At 35.7% G+C, this 24,003-nt stretch overlaps 2 protein-coding genes across 2 annotated transcripts in view; both read left to right on the top strand.

Moving 5' to 3' along the window:
* The window catches only part of LOC109014179 (ABC transporter C family member 10-like), a 32,168-nt gene extending 9,046 nt beyond the window's left edge, over positions 1–23,122 (top strand). Inside the window, exon 13 of the mRNA XM_018996544.2 lies at positions 22,899–23,122. The gene's annotated coding sequence lies outside the window, so the exon portion shown is untranslated. The remainder of the gene's footprint in view (positions 1–22,898) is intronic.
* On the top strand, positions 14,700–23,122 carry LOC109014178 (ABC transporter C family member 10-like). Its single transcript, XM_018996541.2, has 13 exons — positions 14,700–14,883; positions 15,126–15,200; positions 15,478–17,567; positions 17,788–18,108; positions 18,190–18,276; positions 18,749–19,336; positions 19,424–19,588; positions 20,303–20,597; positions 20,822–21,036; positions 21,125–21,430; positions 21,563–21,626; positions 21,727–21,966; positions 22,780–23,122. Exons 3-13 carry the CDS (start codon positions 15,510–15,512, stop codon positions 22,890–22,892), a joined length of 4,452 nt encoding a protein of 1,483 aa, XP_018852086.1. The 5' UTR covers positions 14,700–14,883; positions 15,126–15,200; positions 15,478–15,509; the 3' UTR covers positions 22,893–23,122.
* Positions 23,123–24,003: the final 881 nt, after the last annotated feature.

Here is a 24,003-nt window from a genome sequence, read left to right as displayed (position 1 = left end):
TATGTTGGAAAGATTATAAGAAGCAGGTACATATAATTGATACATAAAATTGTTTTCAAACATATGTCGACATTTTATGCTATATTGTATTATAAAAGGTTCTTTGAGGATTCTAGAATCTGTTACACATGTTTATTATGTGGAGCAAATACATGCTGGCTCTTCTATCTTTCCCTGGAATATTATTACAGTTCCGCTGCTAAGTGGTCGGTCCGATAATAGATGAATAACAACCCTCCAGTTATGTCTTGACACCTCAGCAAATAAAGGAAAGTAACGGTAGGCTTATGCGCATGGGATAGATGAATAACAACCCTCCAGTTTCTGCTTCCAGTCAATGCACTTCTGGTCCATCTGCTTCCAAAACACGAACTCGCCTCCACTTCCAGCGGCAACTGCCACCAGTCCACCACGTCCACGAGTTCTCCATCGGCCATTACGCAACCGCAATCGACCGCAACCGAGTTCTCCTCGCCACTGGTTCGTCGCCCATAATTTATTCCACTACGCATCGCCACTGATCCGTCGCCCACCATAGCATTCACCAACTAACTCATGGCTTAGTCCAGTGGTTTGGTGTTGCTCTGGTATTTCTCTTACGTTATATGTTTTGGTTGTCATTGGCTGAACATGTGTTTGACAAAATGTTTGAAAGACACATTCGGATCTCAATGGTGATAATCTTTAAGATTTCTTTTCATCTTTTCAAGTCTTGATCTTGCTTGATGGCTAATGAATACATGGTACTGTTTCCAGACTAGCATTGCTGAAATATTGTCCTATTTCCATGTAAAATCGAAATATGATGAGAACTGGAAGTAGAAGTCAAAAACTGAAAGAAATAGGACCATGTAGTGCATTTGTATTTATTGTGAGATTGCTCTTGGAAGCTAATGTAAGATCTGGGTTGTAAGCTAATGGTTTGTGAGAAGTTGTGCGAAATGGTTAGGGTTTGCTCTGTGAGAGGCTGTGCGAAATGGGAGGAGGCAAAATAGAGAAAGGAGGTCCTACGAAATGGGAAGGATCTTCGGGAAAGTAGGGAGGAAAAACAAATGAGAAAAAAACAATCTCTTTGCTTCCACACAATACTTTCCATAGAAGTCTACATGTCACAATGTTATTCATGGGCTGTTATTTGCTTAAAACAGCCCGACCGGTCTGCAGGTTAACTCATATTATTATTTGTTCAAGAGACATATTCTTTTGTCATTTGACCTTTTACAAAATATTGAAAAAAGGACAAAATGGTTTCAAAGTTCCAATAGTGAGTCCAGCTTCCTCACTTTGTACAGGATGCTCTTTGCAAGAGATAGGCCATGTATGTATATTACCATTTTTTTATAGTTAAGAATTTGTGTATATTAACATTAATAAGGACATGTTTAGATTATTAATATGATCCTTGGAAATGGTGGATCTCAATACTTGCCTAATTGTATAGTTTTCTAAAAATGACTCACTTTTAGCATCTTGATTTCCTTATACAATGTATAAATACAAGTAATTAATTATCACTGAGATGACAGAATATGAAGAGGGATAAAGTAATATTTGAATAACAAAATTTCAGGTATTGTCACATCCTAAGAAATATTGTTCATAAAATCTAGGGGTGTTCATCCGGGCTCCGACCCGGGAACCCGGGTATACCCGGACCGGAACCTGAGTGGATCCGGGTTCCGAATTGTACCTGGGTTTATTTTTATTATTATTATTATTTTGTAAAAGCCTTTATTTTATTAAAAAAATTTGTGTTCTAAAAGCTCAATTAACAAAACACAAAATTTCAAACCATAATTATTTTTTATTCAAAAGCCTTTATTTTTTTTAAAGAAGTCAAGTTTATGGCTGTAAATGAACCAGTCTACTCGATAACCCGCTCGGTATTCGCTCGGTTAAACTCGAATTGAACTCGAGTCGTGAAAAAAAAAGCTCGTTCGTTAAAACAGATACTCGCTCGAATTGTAAATGACACATACTCGACAAAACTCGACTCAACTCGGCTAAGCCTCGTTAAGGCTTGCTCATTTATGCTCGAGTCGATTCGTTAGCCCGACTCGATTAAAATTCATTCATATATTGATAAATATATACATACACATATGTATATACACACACACATATATATATATATATGTAGTAACTAATAATATAAGCATATCACTTTTATAATTAAATATATAATATGTAATCTAATTACTTATGTTTATATAGTGAATATATACTTTATAGGTAAATTTTATAATTTGTATAATAATTAGTAGATAAAATTTAATAATTTTATATACTAGTATATAAGAACCATATATGAAATAGATATATGATATCATATTAAGTGTATGTATTAATAATATATGTAGGCATATAATATATTGTTATTTTGGATAAATATAAACTAGTTAGATATTAATTATTTATAAATTTTTTAAAATTTTATAATTCAATAGTGGTTCTACTTGTTAGTTGTATAAATTCAATATTAGATTTTTATTTATTTATTTATTTTATTAATTATTAAATCTTATTAAAAAAATACACAATTCGAGCTCGAACTCGAGTTCGGCTCGACTCGAACTCGTTTGTGAGACGAGCTCGAGCTCGAGCTCAAGTTGAGCGTTTAGTTTATCGAGCCGAGCTCGAATGAAGAATAAAAAAAAATCTCGAGCTCGAGTATTTTGACTTGAGCCGAGCTCGGCAAGCCAAAGACCGACTCGGCTCGGCTCAATTACAGCCCTAGTCAAGTTGGAACGCATAATGTGTTCTAAATGCATAAATTCATACATGCATGCATCACAATACAATCCATTACATAATACATTATTTGATATTTATACATTACATTACAATATAGAAAATTGCAAAATCAATAACATGTCCATCAATGATTTAATCTCCACACCAAATAACAACTTCAAGTAATTTGATTGAGAGATCCTGCAAAACACATAGTTTTGAACAATGATCATATACAAGGATTACAACAAATTCCACTTAATAAATTAAAGATTAAGATGAGAATGGATTTTTTTTTTCAAATACACCCACACTAACAAATATTTTGTAGAGTTTTCATTCAAATACATATCCACAGCCACTTCTCTTAGCAAAATTAATAAACAAGTACATAAAACATAGTAGTAATCAACTATCAAAAAGCTATACAATCTCTCTGTCCTCACTTGCTTAACAATATGAATATCAAAATGCTTAATGCAATAGTACTTGTGCTAGTACGTACTTAACTTTGTTTCACTGCAGCATGCAACAAAACTTGACTGATGCACACCCTCTTTGTTTCATTAAAGAATGCAATTTCAAACCTTTTTTTTCAAGTATTTTTGTACAAACTATAGTTCAAGTAGTTGGTGCAGTACCATGACCCTGAAGAAGTTGTTGCTGAGGGAGGTAGGCTTGGGTTTCTTCATCGGCATTGAGGGAGGGAGGCTAGCGTTTCTTCATTGACACAGAGGTAGGCAGGCTAGGTTTTCTTCAGATTGAGTGAATGAGAGAGAGAGAGAGAGAGAGAGTACCGGAACAACGACCTTGAGGCAAATGTCTATCGCGACAGAGATGCGACGACGGCGAAGAAGATGCGGCAACGGAGTCACGATGGCGGCAACTAGGGACCTTGGGTTTCTGCTTCTGCTGCAGCGCAACAAGAGAGAGAGAGAGCGAGAGACTAGAGAGAGGGAGATAAGTGAGTCGGGGGGGCAATCACAGATTCACACAGGTTTTGTTTAAAAAGACCCAAGTATCGAGTTTAAACCCGATACCCTGGTCCCTAACCTGTTCCCAGACCATGTTGGTCCGGGTTTTGCAATTTGGGTTCCGGATCCGTTTTGATCCAGGCCAGAACCAAAATCCAGTTTTACGGGTTCTGGTCTGGGCCTGGAAAAAACCCGGCCCGGATGAACAGTGCTAATAAAAGCTACACAAAAATAGATTTGTTGTTGTTTGCCGATGAGGATGAATGCCCCAATACTTTACTCAACAGTGAGGACAGCAATCAATCCTGGAGGGAGAAATAAGAGAGAGATGAATTTGGTGAAAATAAAAGAAACAATGAACCGGTGTCAACAGAAGTGGAGTCCCTTCAACTGCCAGAGAACGACAAGGGAAGCCCACAAGGGATCATTAAACAGACGGAGCATGCTTGTAGATTGATGGAAGCTCAGGAGAGGAGGGAGAGGGCTCGGAGGTTTGCATCTTTCACAAGTTGGATGCTTGATTTGTACACGTACATGATATATCATTCGGATTACTCGCATGCATTTGTACAACTTACATATTAAATAAAGCATAAACATTCCACCGTTAACAATCCAATCTATTTTTTAAGTTAGTGCAAAATCGCATCTATGTTAATGTCATTACTCATTCAAACCATTTCGGGAACTCATGTTCATGTCTCTGATCTATATCATTTACTCTCAGTTCTTTGAGCACGTTAATATGATCACTGAAATTAAAAATTATCAACAATAAGTAAATTCGTATAATTGTTTAATAAGTAAATTTAATGATTATTAACAATTAATTTGAACTTATTTCAAGTGGCTCTCTATCTAGGACAATTGTTTAGCACATACCACTGAACTTTCTCGAAGTCCCTTTTACACAAATCGTATCCACGCTGAGCACCAAGTGGACATACTTGTTGGTAAAATACAGAAGATCCATTCCGTTATCTTGCTTGGTTAACGTCAAAGTTTATTTCCAGCCAATCAAATCTTGTGTTAATGTTGTAGAAGTATTTGGAATAGAACTCATGATGCTCATCATTAATATATGTTTCTGCAATTGATCCATCTGGATGGACCTTGTTACCCACTATACGTTTCAACTTTCTAAGAAACCGTTCAATGGGATACATCCATCTATACTGGACTGGTCCTACAACTCGAGCCTCACGTGGCAAATGAACAGCTAAGTGAACCATGCTGTCGAAAAATGATGGTGGGTAAATACTCTCCAACTTACACAATATTATATCAATTTCTCGTTTCATACGATCTAAAACTTCTACATTCAACGTTCTAGCACATATATCTTTAAAAAATGAACCTAACTCAATTAACGCAACCTGCACATCTCTCGTCAGGAACTCACGGATACCAACAGGCAAGATACATTGTAATAATACATGACAATGATGACTTTTTAGTCCAGTAATTTGTTCGCATACACCTTGTTAGATTCGAGGCATACTAGTCCCGTAATTTAATCTTCTGAACCACTCACAAAATGTAGCTCTGTCGCTCATTGACAATGTATACAACCTAATTGGCATGTAGATAGACGAATCACTTTGATGCAAATGCATTTCAGGTCTGATTCCCATCTGCTTTAGATCTTTTCATGAGTTTATATTATCCTTCGTTTTACCTTCAATTTACATAAATCTTCCTTACACGCACTCGCATATACTTTTCTTAATATGCATAACATTGAGACTATGCAGCAATTTTAACGTCGACAAGTAGGGGAGTTCAAAAAATATACTCTTCTTATGTTTATTATTTTTAAGTATTTATTAAAATTTAATTTTATTATTTTTTAAGTTAGTCATCGTAGTTTTAATTAATTATCTTTTAACCATTAATATGAGTTTAAGTATTAATAATTCTTATGTTTTTTATTTTGAAGTAAAATAAGTGTGCAACCTTCTTTGAAAGATGATAGAATGAAGGATTGTGTGAAGAAAATGGATGATTTTGGAGAGAAGACGAGAAGAAAGCAAAATGAGAGACTGACAGCGTGTGAGAATATTTTAAGTTCTCACTTACTGTTTGAACGGAAATAATTGGCAATCGAACACGAAAAATTTTCAGTGCGCGAGTCATTAATTGGAAGGATTTTTTTCCCACCACTATAATAAACCATTCGAACAGTGATAAATTACATTCGAACGGTAATCCACGAGTCATTAATTGGCTGGATATTTTCCCTCCACTTCATATATGTATATATATATATATTATCATATATAATACTTTCATAGTAAAGTATTATAATATATTACTATTATATGATATATATTTTTTTATATTTTAAGTTACGTACCAAAATTATTATTATACGTTCAAATGTATAAATGTGGTGTTTGAATATGTTCGAACTATATATGTTCCGATCGAACGATCTAGAAACCTTCCTGCCAGGTTTTGCTACTAAATCTTTTCCGTTCGAACAACAAAATTTCTGGTTTGAATGGTTTTGAACGGTTTAAAATTTATAGATACGTACAATTGATAATGCAATAGACATGATTCTACAGAAGACAATTAGGGCTAAATTTGCTGATTGTACAGTGATTCCGGTGGCCCACAGGATACCAACAGTGATGGATTGCGGAATGGTTCTTTCCATCAATGATGGTGAGTTACATTGAGAATTAGGTCTTGGGTTACTAATCACAGTCCAATAATTTGATCCAAAATTTTTCAATCCCTGTACATACATAAAAAATAATTTAAACAAAAAATAATATGTAACATTAATTGATAATTGATATGATGATAAATTAAACACATCAAAACTGAATACATTAAAAATTAAAAAAAAAAAGACTCTGCCTCAACTCTCAAGACCGGCGTGAGAATTTTGAAGTGAGTCAAGCGAAAATAAAATCCCACCTCAAGACTGGCGTGCGACGATGATCATGGGCTTGGGGGGTTTTTTTTTTTAACATAAGGTGGGATTTTTTTTAATAGGCGGAGGGACGAAGGTAGGGGAACTGTTGACAGGCTAAGGGGGACGAACTCGACGGAGTCACAGAAGGGGTGAAATTCTGGCCTCTGCATCGCTACTGCTGCTGGCATTGCATCGTTGCCGCTGCTTGCGTTGCACCGTTGCTAGAAGTTTGGAAGGGGAGAGGGATCGTTGATGGAATCTAAGGATAGGGAACTAGGACGTCGAAGTCCAAAAGAAGAGGGAGGGGAGGGGTGTTTAAACCCTAGGTTGAAACGACCCCGTTCGCTGTTTCATTTAGATTTTTTTTGTTTTTTTTTTTTACAAATTGCAGACCTAAAATGACTCTGTTTCACTCAATTAAGTGAACGACGTCGTTTTATATAAGTATAATTTAAAATATATATATAATAGGTTGGTTCATTGGTTTGAACCAGGTTCAAATCGGAACCTAATTGGCCGATGTCTATTTTGATATATTTCTGCTAGTTTTGACCGATTCTATACTCTGATAGCCAATTTGACTTGGTTACAGCTAGTTTGGGCAGTTTTTGTACACCCCTACGTACTGTTCAGCCCATATAGTTCAATAGAGCGCAAAAGATAAACTTGTGTGCCCTAAAAAATGTAAATATGGCCCAATGGTTGACAATAAATATTGGCACTAATAATAACGACTTATTACCCCAACAAAAGCATATTTTCTTTTACAATAGATTAAATAATTCTTTTAACTCAACAAAAAAAAATATATATATAAATACCTACCTAATTTCTTTTATCAAATAGAATATTACTATACTTATTGATAAAATATATAATTTTAGCTTATTTATAATAATAATATATCGTATAATTTCCTACCGTGATTAATGGCTTAATATTCTAATTGATGTACGTAAAGCATGAATTAGTATTGGTATCGATCAGCTTAATTATTTCTTAATATTTATTGTAATTAATGTAAATCAATTAATATACATGCATGTATTAAAATTTGTTGTAATTAAGCATGTAAAGGTTCTAATTTATAAGTACGTAGCTGATTAATATATTTATCAAATGAGCCAAATATTGCAGAAGAATCTATACATGATCTTAATTTATTATGATAATATCTTAATTTATTTTTTGGCTGTGTGGAACTTCCTCAAATGGCGTCGTGACCGTCACGACGTCGTTTTCAATTCATTTTGATTTTTTGCAGTTTGCCCTCATTTCCCCCAACTCTCCCTCCTACTCAGTGTTTCGACCCATTCTCTCTGTGTTTCTTCGACCCCGATTTCCTCCTTCCTCTCTCTGTGTCGCTCTCTATTTCTCACCCTAGCTCTAGCTGCCCTTTCCGTCATTCATCTATGTGTCTCGTCTCCGCAAACCGGCCAAATAAGAATGTTGCATGAAATACTACCAATCGATCACCCGCTAAAATCCTTCACCCCACCCTCGGCGGCCACAAAAAAAATCCCCTCCGTCTGAAGAATGGGGCCCCGCCCACGAAAGAAGTGGAGCATCCACAACCTACCCGATATAATCGCCAAATACGAAGTCTTGGAATGCGTTGGCTTCGGCACGTACTCTAACTTCTACAGAGCCCGCCGGCTATTCGATAACCTCGTTGTCGCTCTCAAGGAGGTCCACAACTACCAGTCTGCATTTTGCAAAATCGAGGACCTTGAGATCTTACAAAATTCACCGAATGTCGTTGTTCTTCACAAGTACCTCTAGTGGGAGGATGGGAATGAAGACGTGGTCCTCGTATTGGAGTACCTTAGGACGGACTTGGTAAGGGTGGTTAGGGAAGCAGAGAGAGATGGCCATGGGATTGGGATCGGCGAGTTGAAGAGGTGGATGGTTCAGATTCTCTGCGGAGTGGATGCCTATCACAGGAACGAGATCGTGCATTGGGATTTAGAACTCGGTAATTTGTTGGTATCGGACGATGGGGTGCTCAAGATCGCTCGTCCAAATTTCTCTTTTGGTCTTGCACGGCGCACTCATGAAGCAGGAAGTGGGAAACGAAATATGTGATTCTGCTTTCAGCTTTTCTTCTTCGTTTGGTGTTTTTTCTTTAATCAGCTGACGTGGTAGCCGACTGCACGCCGTCTACTTAAGATGACTGTGCATAGCAGAATTGTAAAAAATAATGGCGATCATAGTAATTGAGAAATGATACTTGCAGTCGTGAGTGTGCATGTGCTATGCAGTCGCTTTGAAAAAAGTGAATAAATATGAGATCCACATAAAAAGAAATTAATTTTTTAATAGTAGACCCTACTCCTTTTCAAAACGACTGCACGATACTTGCGCACTCCACGATTGTGTGTAGCATTACTCCATTGTAATTAATTAGCGTCCCACGAGTACTCCATCTGATCAATGTACGTGTTGGAACGAGTCCAACTACTACTAATGTGTTAGGGACCTCGGTCAAGTCCCTAAACACTATGATCTCCACGCCAATGGTAGCCTTGTGATGACCGAACATTAGTTCCTCTCTTGCTTGGTTCTTGATCAATGGTAGTCAATACGACCACTTTGGTATGGTGAGGTTGGGTGTCCAGGCTAAAATGGATGAATGGAATGGTGGAAAAGGTCAAGGAAGTGTATGGCTACAATGGTGGTAAGAGGTGCACGGTAATGGGGCAATTAGGGTTGGCGCCACTTAGGATTAAGGTTTAGGGCTTAGAAGATGGATGTTTGACGACTAGGGATTTGGTTTAGTGTTTTGGAGTTGGGCGGCTAGGGTTGGTCGAGTATGGCTAGTGAGAGATTTTAGGAAAGTTTTCTAAGATCTTGGAAGTCAATGGGGAATGGATGAAGCCGGCTATAGGGAGTAAGGTGGTCAATTAGAGTTCCTAAAATGTAGGAATACTAATATGGCAAGTGTGATGGACGGCTAGGTCAAATCCAAATAAGGCAAGGGTTGCCGAAATTTTGAATTTGAACTCAAGGGGAAAGAATGTTTCGGCTAGGGCAAAAGGTGATGCAAATGAGTTGTGGAAAGTTGACTAACACAAGTGTTGGTCGACTTCTAGGGTTTAACGGATTTGGAAGAGCAAAAATATAAAGAACACCAAGAACACAATGATGAACACTCAAGAACAAAAGCAACACTTCTTATGAACTTGAATGAACAAAGCACAAACAATGATAATCCAATACTTGATTCACGAATTGCACAAGAATTGAATAAACCTCATATATTGATAATTACAACTTGGATTCACGAATTACACCAAGTTGCAAGAAAACATGATAAATGAATTACACATATTCAATGAATTGCAAGGTGTAATCCTCTCTTTGGGATTCACGAATTTCACCATAAAAGCCCAAATGGAAAGGCACCGTTTATAATCTCTCAAACAATAGTCCTCTCTCTAAGTGTTTTGCCAAAAGATTCTAAGGTAAGTGAAAGATGTTCTATTTATAAGCAATACAATTTGGAAACTCCTAATAGCTCCATTGGAAATAAATAATTAATTCAAATTAAATAAATAAAATAAATAACATGATAGTGGTCATGGACCAAGGCTAGCCGTGACATGCATGGCCCATGATGGGCTAGGTTGGTGCATGGTGGTCGTTGGGCTGGTCCATAGTTAGGTGGTGCGGCATGGCTTGCTGATGGTGAGCCATGGTGGTGCGCTGCATGGCCCAGGCTGGTGGCCTTGGTGCTGGCTGCATGGCCCAAGCTGGTGGCTCGGGCATTGAGGCTGCAAGGCATGGGCTGGAGCCATGTGCTGGATGGCATGCCACTGACCTGCTCCGCAAGGCACGAGCTGGAGCTGTGCGTTGGATGACATGCTGTGAGGCATGCCACTAACCTCGCTAGTGTGCGGCAGCGCTGTGCATGTGCGCACGCGCGCACTAAGTGGGCTGGAGGTGCCGCGCATGGTCTTGTGGCACATGGGCGCGCGCCCGGGCCATGTGGCCCATCAAGGTGAGCATGGGCCTGCGCACTGAAACTCGCAAGCGCGCGCGGCGTGCTGTTGCTTGCAATGCATGCGGCCCAGTGTTGCGTGCATGAGAGTGCAACGCATGCCTATGCGCATGGGTGTGAGGCGCATGGCTGTGCGCGCAAGCAGACGCTCACTAGCCTTGCTAACCCGCATGCTGGGCGTTCCGTGTGTACCATCACAAGGGCTAAAGCATGCATGCATGCTGAGCGTCCTGTGCGTGTCACCCCATGAGCTAAGGTATACTTGTGGGCTAGCCAAGATAATTATCCCTATCATAATTAGGACATATACGATATCTCTAGAAGTAACTCTACATGGGTCTAACATGATGAGAGTAGTAATGGTTAGGGCTGAGCACCGACCTATTCGGAGTCGGAGGGCCCAGACTCCGACTCCGACTCCGACTTTGTCGGAGGTCGAATCCGACCTCCGACTCCGACTCCGCGATGTATATTATCCGATCCGACTCCGACTCCGACTTGTCGGAGCGGAGTCGGAGCGGAGTCAGATTTTTTTATTTTATTTTTTTGTCTTTTTTAATTTCATATTTGACCCATTTTTTAAAAAAAAAAAAAATTTGTGAGCTTTCAAATTTCAACTTTATCAATATTACAATCTAAACTAAATAGAAGACCATGCAATATCAATCTAATGTTATCATTATAATTTATATATATATATATATATGAAGATTCATAAAAAAATATATGATATATATTATTATATATGAATATTAAAAAAAAGACACCGACACTGTATACGAAATATTATTAATACACTAATATACTTTATATATATATTAATATATATAAATATATGTAATACACTAATAGTATTAGTATATTAGTATTAGTATTAATATTAGTTATACTAGTAGTGATATTAGTTATACTAATAGTTATATTAGTATTAGACTATTAGTTATTATTAATACTATATATTATACTAATAGTGATATTAATACTATATAATATATATAGTTATAGTTAAAGTCATTTAGTATAACTATATTAGTATAAGTTATAGTGATTTAGTATAATTATGATACTACAAGTTATAACTATAGTCTATATTAGTATTAGAATTAGTTGTAGTGATTAGAATAACTATATATTAGTATTTGCTATAATGATTTTAATTTAGTATAACTATATAATAGTATTAGTATATTAGTATTAGTAATAGTATTAGTATTATACTAGTATATATAGTTAATAATACTATAGTAATATAACTATATTAGTATTATAGATAGTCATTTAGTATAACTATATTAGTATAAGTTATAGTGATTTAGTATAGTTATGATACTACAAGTTATAACTATAGTCTATATTAGTATTAGAATTAGTTGTAATGATTAGAATAACTATATATTAGTATTTGCTATAATGATTTTAATTTAGTATAACTATATAATAGTATTAGTATATTAGTATTATACTGACTATATTACTGATTGTATTAGTATACTTAATTTCTAATACTAGTATATCACTATAGTTAATAACTTAATAGTATCATATAGTAATATAGTATTAGTAATTGATACTATTACTACAGTAATTTATATAGTCATTTATATATAGGCTTAAAGTGGTTTACTAATTTATATATAGTAATTAATACTATTAGACTATTAGTAATTTATATGAATAATACTTTAGTTATTATACATTAGTATTATATGTTATTATAAATTTATAGATTAGTGTTTATACATTAGTATTACAATATTACATGTCGATGTTATTATTCATCTTAGTGTTTATAGTATATTATATATACATTAGTTATTAGTATTATATGCTATTATATTTATACATTAGTAATTTAGTGTTACATGGTAGTAATATTGTAAATTTGTAATAGTATGATATTTACATATAGTCATATACTAAACTATTATTAGTCAATTTAGTCTATATATTATAGTATAAATATATTATTTAACTAGTATATTATTGAGTTTAACTAACTATATAAGATATAGTTGTATAAAATTTAAATAATTAATATATAGAAAGACACATATTTTATAAAATATGTATAAAATCGGAGGCGGAGTCGGAGGGAGACGTCGGAGGCGGAGGCGGAGGATCGGAGTCGGATCGGAGCGGAGTCGGAGTCGGATCATCAATGGATCCGACTCCGACTCCGACTCCGACTGTCATGAAGAAAAAACCTCCGACTCCGACTCCGACAAGTCGGAGCCGGAGCGGAGTCGGAGCGGAGCCGGAGCGGAGCCGGAGCGGAGTCGGATTCGGAGTCAAATTGTCGGATTTTTGCTCAGCCCTAGTAATGGTGGCTGTTCCTTAATTTCGGTATCTTATTGACAGCTTGGGATCGATGAAATGACATTATAGTCGTGAAAAGGAAATAACTTCAATGATTTAGGTGGAAACTTAAAAGAAAAATTGGCGCCAGGCATGCCAGCCACGTGGAAAGTTAAAGGAATCAAAGTTAAAATTCGCTGCCTAGACAGCAACCCATCAAATTAAGTGCACCTAGATGAAAGTTTTGGCTGTTTCTCACAGGAGATGCGCATTGCGCAGCAAGGTAAATTGAATTGGGAAAGGATAGGATTATTATCTTTCTATTATTTATTTATTATATTTATTTATTTAATCTTTTTATTTTATTTAATAATTAAAAAAATGACTATTATTAATGTTATTAGATATCGTTTTATAGGTATGTTAGAATTTTATTAATTAATTCTATATTGTGCTATATAAGGTGATCTATGTATAAGAGGCCAAATGCTATACAAAAGCCATACTCAATCAGTGTGCGACTCACATAACACATACACTAACACTATATAACATATACACTAATAATTATCGTAAGTCTCGTGTGTGTGTATATATATATATAGATATTAAAATAGATAAATTTAAAATTTACATAAAAAAATTATTTTTTTAATAATAAATCTCATTTTTTTAAAAGGAAGTACGTGGAACTTTCATATCTTAAAATTATATGTAACATTACTCTTAGGCCTCGTTTAGTTTATATATAGATGAGATGATATGAGATGAGAAATTTATAAATAGTAGTGAGATAATTTGTGAATAGTAATAAAATGATTTGAGTTAAGATGTTTTATGAAATTTTAGAAAACGAAAGAGAAAAAATTGAATAAAAAAATTATAAAATTAAATAGAGAGTTATAATATAATTTTTGTTTTTAAAATTTGAAAAAATTGAATTATTTTTATATTTTATTTAAAAGTTTTAGAAAATTATAATGATTAAATAATGAATAAATGAAAAAATTAAATATTTAAAATTAAAAATTATTTGTATTTGAGGTATTTAAATACTAAAATAAGGTAGAATAAAATAATTTAAATGGTTTGTGAAAGCATACGAGTCATGTAAAAAAGAATAGTATCTGTATTATATTCACATGCATGCGTGGCGTAATATTGACCATAGTACTATAATTCATTAATTAAACTACCAAAGTACTCTAGAAAACGACAATATGGTGGGTTCGGTTTGTAGCATGTCAATCAATTAATTACTTCTGATAAAGTTTTCAACCCTTCATCATCAATTAAGGAATCTTCTCAAATCAACCCTTTTTTTCGAAGGAGTGGGAAAGGAAAACGGGACTAGAGCACGGATGTACTGTTAGATGAGTAATGAGACATCGATGACACGTGATGTAGAGGAAGAAAAGTAAAAGAAATCTGCAATCAATTACACAAGATAACGTGTCTATATCCACTGAACGGTAGATAATTACTTTATTTCACTTCATAATAAAAAATAATAATTATAATTATAATCTTAAAAATAAGTATTACGTAATTATATAAAAAAAATATTTTTTTTTCATGTAGTTTTTATATTTATTTATTTTTTAAAAAATAATTATACGATATTTACATAATTTAAAATCTACGATCATATATAATATTATTAATAAAAAATACAGTACAAAGATTTAATGCGTACTAACGTAAGAATATGGTAATGATAGTATGTATTTATAAGAAATTCTGATCATCTGATCTTATCCAGCTGCTCTTATCCTGGACGTTCTAACTTCTTCCATACAGGAAGAGCCATACCTCATGATCTTATCCTGACGAACCCGGATTTCCATAACTACATGACTGCAACGTCTTGCGTCCATATATGCCAGAAAACAAAAAAATCCCATCCGTATTCGGTTCATTTTTGGGCCGGTGACTTTGGGTTGCCTGAGATCTTGGTTAGTTTGATTTTCTTATTTAAAAAACATAAGATGGATTATTTTAATTGGCGTTTTACTCGTATTGTCGGTTGGTTCAGTTGTTTATGTCATTTTGAATGCCTCCTCTTTATCTGTGACATTTTAAACTCATTCATTGATGGATGGTTTAAGTTTTTTAAATGTCCACGTTTGGCCTCCTTTGGTTAAATTTGCGATCATTAGAATTTGCTGTTGTCAGGTTGAATTGGGTTCTTTTGCAGGACAGTTTGCACCAAAGCTATGTATGATTAACTTGCCAAGAGAGAGAGAAAGCTGTTGTTCTTAGACCAATCAAGGTATTTGTTTTCCACGATCACTGTTTTTTTTTTTTTTTTTTTTCGGGTGTTTCACTACGCCATTCTGTGCTATTGCCTTTCACAAGTAGTCGTATGTGATGTCATTTGAGAGTCTTAAATTGTGTTTCAAATAGTACATATTGTTGTTTCTTTTAATTTGTTTCTTTGATTTCCCTTTTTCTAAAAAATCTTGTGTAGTGTGCTTCTTGTGTATGGTTGGTTGATTGCTTTGATGAATCGATCGTGTGGATAACATGTTCTTATTTTCCACATACAGGAGCTGAACTTAAGAGCAAAGAGAAAAGGCTTATGGAGTATTCATGGGATATATTCTGTGGGGAGTCTGGTTGTTCAGACAGTGTTGGAAGGCCCTGCAGTTTTAATTTTCAGTTATTGAGTCATTCCTCGTCGTGCATTAATCACATATTCATAATTTGTTTAGATGTCTTGCTATTGGTCATGCTTTTATTGAATATGCTTCATAAGTCGCCATTGAAAACAGTTCACATTCGAGCTCGATTTGAAGGCTTCTCAAATTTGCAGATAGTTTCTTCAATTGTCAATGGTTGTCTTGGATTTGGGTACTCGTGCTTGGGAATTTGGATTTTAGAGGAGAAGTTGAGGAAAACCAAGACTGCTTTGCCTCTTAATTGGTGGTTACTAATAATGGTACAGGGGATCACATGGTTGTTGGTGAGTTTAACCGTGAGCCTTTGGAGATATAAGTTTCCAAGAGGACCATTGCGGCTACTGTCCATTCTTGCCTTTTTGTTTGTTGGAATTGTTTGCTCTTTTTCTCTATCTGGTGCCATTTTAAACAAAGAAGTATCCATTAAGGTAGCATTAGATATCCTGTCTTTTCCAGGAGCCATATTGTTGTTGTTCTGTACTTTTAAGGGGTATAAATATGAAACAAGTGATGAAAGCATCAATGAAAGTCCTCTGTATATGCCTTTAAATGGTGAAGCCATTGGTATTAGTAAAAGCGACGTTGTTGGCTCTGTTACTCTGTTTGCCAAAGCCGGATTATTCAGTAGAATTTCATTCTGGTGGTTGAATCCATTAATGAAAAGGGGCAGGGAGAAAACACTTGAGGATGAAGATATTCCCAACTTGTGCGAGGCAGATCGAGCAGAAAGTTGCTATTTGGTGTTCTTGGAGCAACTGAACAAACTGAAGCAAAAAGAGCCATCTTCTCAACCATCAGTCCTGAGGACAATTATTGTTTGCCATTGGAAAGAGATACTAATGTCTGGATTCTTTGCTTTGCTAAAGATTATCACTCTGTCCATGGGTCCTCTACTTTTGAATGCATTCATTTTGGTTGCTGAGGGGAAAGAAAGTTTTAAATATGAAGGTTATGTATTGGCCATAATGCTTTTCTTTTCCAAGAGCATAGAATCCATATCACAAAGGCAGTGGTACTTCCGAAGCAGACTTATTGGTCTAAAAGTGAGGTCTTTGCTCACAGCTTCTATTTACAAGAAACAGCTGAGGTTATCAAATGCTGCAAGGCTAGTGCATTCAGGAGGGGAGATAATGAACTATGTTACTGTGGATGTTTATAGGATTGGCGAGTTCCCATTTTGGTTCCATCAGACTTGGACAACAAGCCTCCAACTCTGTATTGCTTTAGTAATTCTATTTCGTGCAGTGGGGCTAGCCACAATTGCAGCTTTGGTGGTGATAATCCTCACTGTGCTTTGCAATTCTCCACTTGCGAAGTTGCAGCATCAGTTTCAAAGAAAGCTTATGGTTGCACAAGATGAGAGACTAAAGGCTAGTACTGAGGCTCTTGTCAACATGAATGTGTTGAAATTATATGCATGGGAAACCCATTTCAAGAGAGTAATTGAAAATTTGAGGAAGGAAGAGTACAATTGGTTATCAGCGGTGCAAATGCTAAAATCATATAATGGCTTTCTTTTTTCGATATCCCCTATTTTGGTCTCTGCTGCAACCTTTGGCGCATGTTATTTCCTCAAAGTTCCTCTATATGCAAATAATATTTTCACTTTTGTAGCAAGTTTACTCCTTATTCAAGATCCCATTAGATCTATCCCTGATGTTATTGGAGTCGTCATTCAAGCAAAGGTTGCATTTTCACGCATCTTAAAATTCCTTGAGGCGCCGGAGATGCAAAGTGCAAGTGTTCGGACGAAAACCAATGTAGAGACAGTAAACCATACCATCCTTATAAATTCGGCCAATTTCTCATGGGAAGAAAATTTACCAAAGCCCACACTTAGAAACATAAATCTAGAGATTGGACCTGGAGAAAAGGTGGCTATATGTGGAGAAGTTGGCTCCGGAAAATCAACCCTTCTAGCAGCAATTCTTGGCGAGGTTCCAAATATTCAGGGAACCGTAAATTCCTACTGCCCTTTACTTTTCTTTCTACTGTCACAATATATTTTTTATTTATTGCCAAGTTTTCTCATCTTATGTTTCCCTGCATTATCAATTTCTATTAGAGTTAAACACTATGAACAACTTAGCATAAATACATATGCGGTCCTATCATGACTTGCAAAATGTCAACATGTACTATCCACGAGTAATATGGTTATATTTCTTGAATTTACAGATTCAAGTTTATGGGAAGATTGCCTATGTTTCCCAAACATCATGGATCCAGACAGGAACGATACAGGAGAACATTTTGTTTGGGTCTGACATGGACAACCAAAAGTACAAAGAAACGCTTGAAATGTGTTCACTTGTAAAGGACCTCGAGTTGCTTCCATATGGTGATCTCACTGAGATAGGGGAGAGGGGAGTTAATCTCAGTGGTGGACAAAAGCAGCGAATTCAACTTGCCCGTGCCCTTTATCAGAATGGTGATATATATCTTTTGGATGATCCATTCAGTGCTGTTGATGCCCAGACTGCTTCAAGCTTATTCAATGTAATCACATTTTCTATCACTATGCTATGTCTTCTTAAGTCAATAGCTAACTTTAGTGGAAAGTAACTTACATCTTGGCAGGAATATGTTATGAAAGCACTCTCAAGGAAGACAGTTTTACTTGTAACCCATCAAGTTGATTTCCTGACTGCTTTTCATTCTGTTTTGGTGAGTATACTTTCAACTTAAGTTCCCATCGTCAACATTTGTCATTTATTTCCTTTGAATTCTTTGTGATATTTGTAATATTCAAATTTATTTCTGTGTAAACACATCCAAACCGATGATGCATTATAACTGGGCGAGATTCATTGATCCATAGTTATGCATAGTGCAGTTGGAATTCAACTATCATGAGGTCTACATATAATGGATCACCCCTATAAAACCATCTTGATGACTCTGATTGCCCAAAAAACAAGATATGTTACTATAACTTTCTGGTCACTCTGCTCATACATTCCAATTGGATGGAATCCCCGACTTTTCTAGATTAAGTTTCCACCAATTAGAAAATCTAGTCACTAAACATGGATAATTTATTGAATTTCACTTTTCTATTTATGCAATTTGTTGTTTATTCATATTATTTCTTTTCAAAATCTGTCAATACATCAAAGTATGTTGATACTGTTGACAGCTGATGTCAAATGGGGAAGTCCTACAAGCAGCTCCTTATCATGATTTATTGGCCTCAAGCCCAGAATTTCAGGTGCTTGTCAATGCACACAAGGAGACTGCTGGTTCTGATAGGCTTGCGGATCTTCCTGCTACCCAGGAAAGAGGAACATCTCCCAGAGATATTAGGAAGACACACATAGAGAATGAATTTAAAGGATCTAAAGGTGATCAATTGATTAAGCAAGAAGAAAGAGAAATAGGAGATGAAGGATTGAAACCATATGTAAAATATCTCAATCAGAACAAGGGGTTCTTGTACTTCTCTGTGGCCAGTCTCTGTCACCTTCTATTCGTGATTAGTCAGATATCACAGAACTCTTGGATGGCTGCTAACGTTGAAAATCCCAATGTCAGCACATTGCGGTTGATCATGGTTTACTTGCTGATTGGATTTTCCGCAACACTAGTTTTGCTATGCCGATCGATTTCCATTGTTGTTTTGGGTCTTCAATCATCAAAATCTTTATTTTCACAGCTTCTGAACTCCCTTTTTCGTGCACCCATGTCTTTTTATGACTCCACGCCTCTGGGAAGGATACTTAGTCGGGTATACATCTGAAGCAGAAAATGTGTTCTTAGATTGATTAAGATTTGTGAAAGTAACAAGGTGTTGTATCTTTTTGTTATTGTACAGGTCTCATCTGATCTGAGTATTGTTGATCTTGATGTTCCTTCTAGCTTTCTATATGCTGTTGGGGCAACCATTAATGCTTACGCAAATCTTGGAGTACTAGCTGTTGTTACATGGCAAGTCCTTTTTGTCACCATACCAATGGTTTATCTAGCAATTTGCTTGCAGGTAATACCATAGTTTTCGTATATTTGTAACGCTCAATAGTGTATGTTTGCCCTCGTGCAATACATTTCTTACTTGCGTTTTAAGGAATCTTTAAACCTCAACTTGTGATATGTGGTGCTACTAATAAAACTTCTTGTGTACCCACGCTATGATGAAGTGGCTCAATAAAAACATAGGAACATCCTTCGACATTTACATAGGTAATAGATGAATACATGTTGTGAAGATTAGATCACCTTACTCTTACAGAATAGATGTTTTAGATGATTTTATTTTAAGCAAGGATGCCACCATGTAAATTGAATTTTGTTGGGGCAAATAGTTGCATTTTCATGTGTTGTAGGGAAAAGATTGGGGGCAAATAGTTTGAAATATCTAAGACAATGTTTCGAATCTAAACTTAATCCGAGTTACTTAATCTTTTCAGTTTTGTATTTCGTAAGCATTTTTGTGTTATCAACTAATCCTTTCAGTTCTTCTAGCCGGTTTATTTTGTCCTCTCTCTTTTCTGTGCAATGGATATTATTGCTTTGTTGCAGAAAAACTTGAAAATAGGGGACATTTTTTCTGCTGATTGGTTCAATTGTATACTAGTCACAACCTTCATGCCTTGCTCTTAAAACAGGAGCATCCTTCTTTTCTTGGGGAAATCTTATCTTAATTCTCTTTTATATGAATAGCTAGTATAACAGTCATGCCATTCTTTATCTACAGAGATATTATTTTTCCTCTGCAAAAGAGTTGATGCGTATCAATGGCACAACCAAGTCCTTGGTAGCAAATCATCTAGCTGAGTCTGTAGCAGGAGCCATGACTATAAGAGCTTTTGAGGAGGAAGATCGGTTTTTTGCAAAAACTTTTAACCTAATAGACACAAACGCTAGTCCTTTCTTCCATAATTTTGCTGCGAATGAGTGGCTGATCCAAAGATTAGAAACAATCAGTGCAATTTTTCTTGCGTCTGCTGCACTGTGCATGGTTTTGCTTCCTCCTGGAACTTTTAGCTCTGGTAAGTAGTAGTTTTCCCTGAAGAGTAGTCATTATTGCTTTCTTCTAGACTATTCTTTTTTTCATTTTTGTTTGAGCAAGCAATCTTCTCGTAATTACAGTTCCTTTATGGATGCTTCAATTTAGAAATTCACTTTTGAGTCATTTTCAGCCACAAAATGTTTGAATCAGATTATTTTTATTACGAAGTTTTTTTTATTAATATAACAACTACTTCTGTTGCAGGGTTTATTGGAATGACAATTTCGTATGGTCTTTCATTAAACATGTTCTTTGTCTTCTCAATACAAAACCAGTGCACTCTTGCAAATTACATCATTTCTGTAGAAAGGGTAAATCAATACATGCATATACCCAATGAGGCCCCTGAAGTAATAGAAGGAAGCCGTCCTCCAACTAATTGGCCTTCTTTGGGTAAAGTGGAGATACTTGATTTGCAGGTAAATATTTATTTTCTTTTATTGTTAGAATTACTGAAGGTTATCATGCCAAGAGCCTGAGAAATTGAGAATATCGATCTTAAAACAGATAAGATATAGGCCCGATACACCTCTTGTTCTTCATGGAATTAGTTGCACATTTGAAGGAGGGCAGAAAATAGGTATTGTTGGCAGAACCGGCAGTGGAAAGACTACTCTCATAGGTGCTCTATTTCGTCTAGTGGAGCCAGAAGGAGGGAAGATTATAGTAGATGGCATTGACATTTCTACGATTGGACTTCATGATCTGCGGTCGCGTTTTGGAATCATTCCTCAAGATCCTACTCTTTTCAATGGTACTATGAGATATAATTTGGATCCCTTGTCTCAACATTCTGAGAAGGAAATATGGGAGGTACTTCTTCATGTCTCTTACACCTTTGGTTATTTCGGCACCAGTAGTAATCATTAGGTCTGCCTCATTCTTGTTTTGCTAGTTTATCTCATGGGTTGGGAATATTGAACAAGGGGCGATTTTCATTTGAAGGTTCTGGAAAAATGTCAGCTTCAAGAGGCTGTGAAGGAGAAAAAAAAGGGCTTAGACTCTGTTGGTAAGGCTCTGACATTTTGGTAAACTATCTGCTTCTACTTATGGTTGTGTTCACCAATGACAACTAATTTGTTTTGAAAAAAAAAAAACATGTTTTTCAGTTGTTGAAGATGGATCAAATTGGAGCCAAGGACAACGACAATTGTTCTGCTTGGGCCGTGCACTTTTAAGGAGAAGTCGGATATTAGTGCTTGATGAGGCAACTGCATCAATTGATAATGCAACAGACATGATTCTACAGAAGACAATTCGGACTGAATTTTCTAATTGTACAGTGATTACGGTGGCCCACAGGATACCAACAGTGATGGATTGCGGCATGGTTCTTTCCATCAGTGATGGTGAGTTACATTAATTACCCTAACCCTCATCCATAGTGTATTTTCTAGGCAGCATCATCGTTTAAGACAGTTGAACTGACTATTAATTTTTCTTTTATGAGTGGGGGATGGGGGTGTTGTCCCTTTGATAGTGATTAGTGTATGCCAACTATGTTTCTAATGGTAAATCCTATATTTAACTTGGAAGGGCCTTACAAATTGGCATGGCAGTCCTATGTGGCACTGCCATGCCGTGCAATGACTTGATGTGGGTGCCATGTCAGCTTCAAAAAATAGAAAATAATGATAAGCCACAAAACTAAAAAATAAGAAAAAACATGGGAAAATGGGTGCCATGTCTGGTCATTACGTGGCATGGTAGTGCCACATAGGATTGCCACCTAGGACTGCCACGCCAATTTGTGGTCATAGGGTGTGGATATATCCACCCCCTAGGGCGATTGGCCCTCACCCCCAGAAGAAGTGGTCTGCCCCATGGACTGACGTGGGTGGCCGAATACCCAAGTTTTGTTTTAAATTATTATTTTTATTTTGTTTTTTAAAGCTAACAAATATAACACCCATTTCAGTTTATTTGCTGACATGCATTGCCACATATGACTATTGTATCAGTTTGTATGACCATTATGGTAAAAGATTAGTATGTCTCAAATTCTTGGGTCCAACAGCTAGTGTATAGAATTGAGGAGGTGATACTAATGTCCATGTAACTAGACAAACGACATCATATAAATATGAAAATGTTGATAGAGATGTGCACTGAATTATCAAGTGTTGAAGATTTTTGAAAGAAATCGTTCCATTCTATTTCAGGGAAACTAGTGGAGTTTGATGAGCCAACGAAACTAATGAAGAGAGAAGGGTCACTTTTTGGGCAGCTTGTCTCAGAATACTGGTCTCATAATCAGTCAACAGAACCGAATTGAATCTACCAGTAATTTCTTATCCAGCCAAAAAGGTGAAGGGTGAGTATATGTTGGGAAGTAAAATGTATCATAATGCATATAGCAATATAAATGGGGACTAGAGATCAACCAGAAGATCAGGGAGCGAGCCAACGTTCTATGTATCTCTAGCCATATTCAAATGCCACGTTTCCTTTCAATGAAAGGCAATGAATTAATGAGAAACTCGAAAGAAGCTCTACTTCCATGAACTTCATATTTTTCTCAAAACCAGCTATTATTTATCAACAACCCTTGCTTGCAACCTAATATCAATCATGCGCCACTCTTATCCACAACGCAATTAGATGCTATATCAGACATTTTGCTATTTGAAGAGAAGGACGATGCAAATGCTCTCTCTCTCTCTCTCTCTCTCTCTCTCTCTCTCTCTATATATATATATATATATGTCTGTGTGTGTGTGTAGTTTTATCAAAACGAGTCATTTTTATTTTCTAAGATGCATGGGAAAATCTCGCTCGACTTTATTATCATAAGAAAAATATAATCACGATCATATTTTTATTATCATCCTATATATATATTTTTTGGTTTTTAAAATAATGACCTTTTTAATGAAACATTTAAGATTTGACCACCCTAGAGGGTCTAATGGGTAGAATTTTAAAAATGCTACTCACGGTAGAATGAGAAGTGATATAACCACAAAAAGATTTCATAAAAATAAGTTCACAAATTGATTTGACTTTATGTGATACGTTAGATCTGATTTACAATAAAAGTATAAAAATAATTTTAAAATCTGACATATCATATCAAATCACATAAATTTCTGAGTTTACTTTATAAAATATTTTTGTGACTAAATTATTTTTTGAGGTTGAAGGAACTAATAATATGGTATTTATTTAGGAGAATTTAGCGTCAAAATGGTGGACGTATTTGTTTCTCTGATTTAATTATATGATATATAGAGTTTTCTATTATTTGGGATGGGGGAAGTGAACTTCGAGGGAGAGTGTAGAATCTTTGAACTTTGAAGAGAGAGTTTGGAACACACAAACAAACTTTGTTGACTTTTTCTTTTGTTATAAGAGTATCTTCATTGGCTTGACCAAATGAGAAAGTC

Source organism: Juglans regia, chromosome 16 (genome assembly GCF_001411555.2).
Source record: "Juglans regia cultivar Chandler chromosome 16, Walnut 2.0, whole genome shotgun sequence".
In the NCBI taxonomy this organism is placed as follows: Eukaryota; Viridiplantae; Streptophyta; class Magnoliopsida; order Fagales; family Juglandaceae; genus Juglans; species Juglans regia.
The sequence above is the reverse complement of the archived record's forward strand: the minus strand, read 5'-3'. Positions and strand labels throughout refer to the sequence as shown.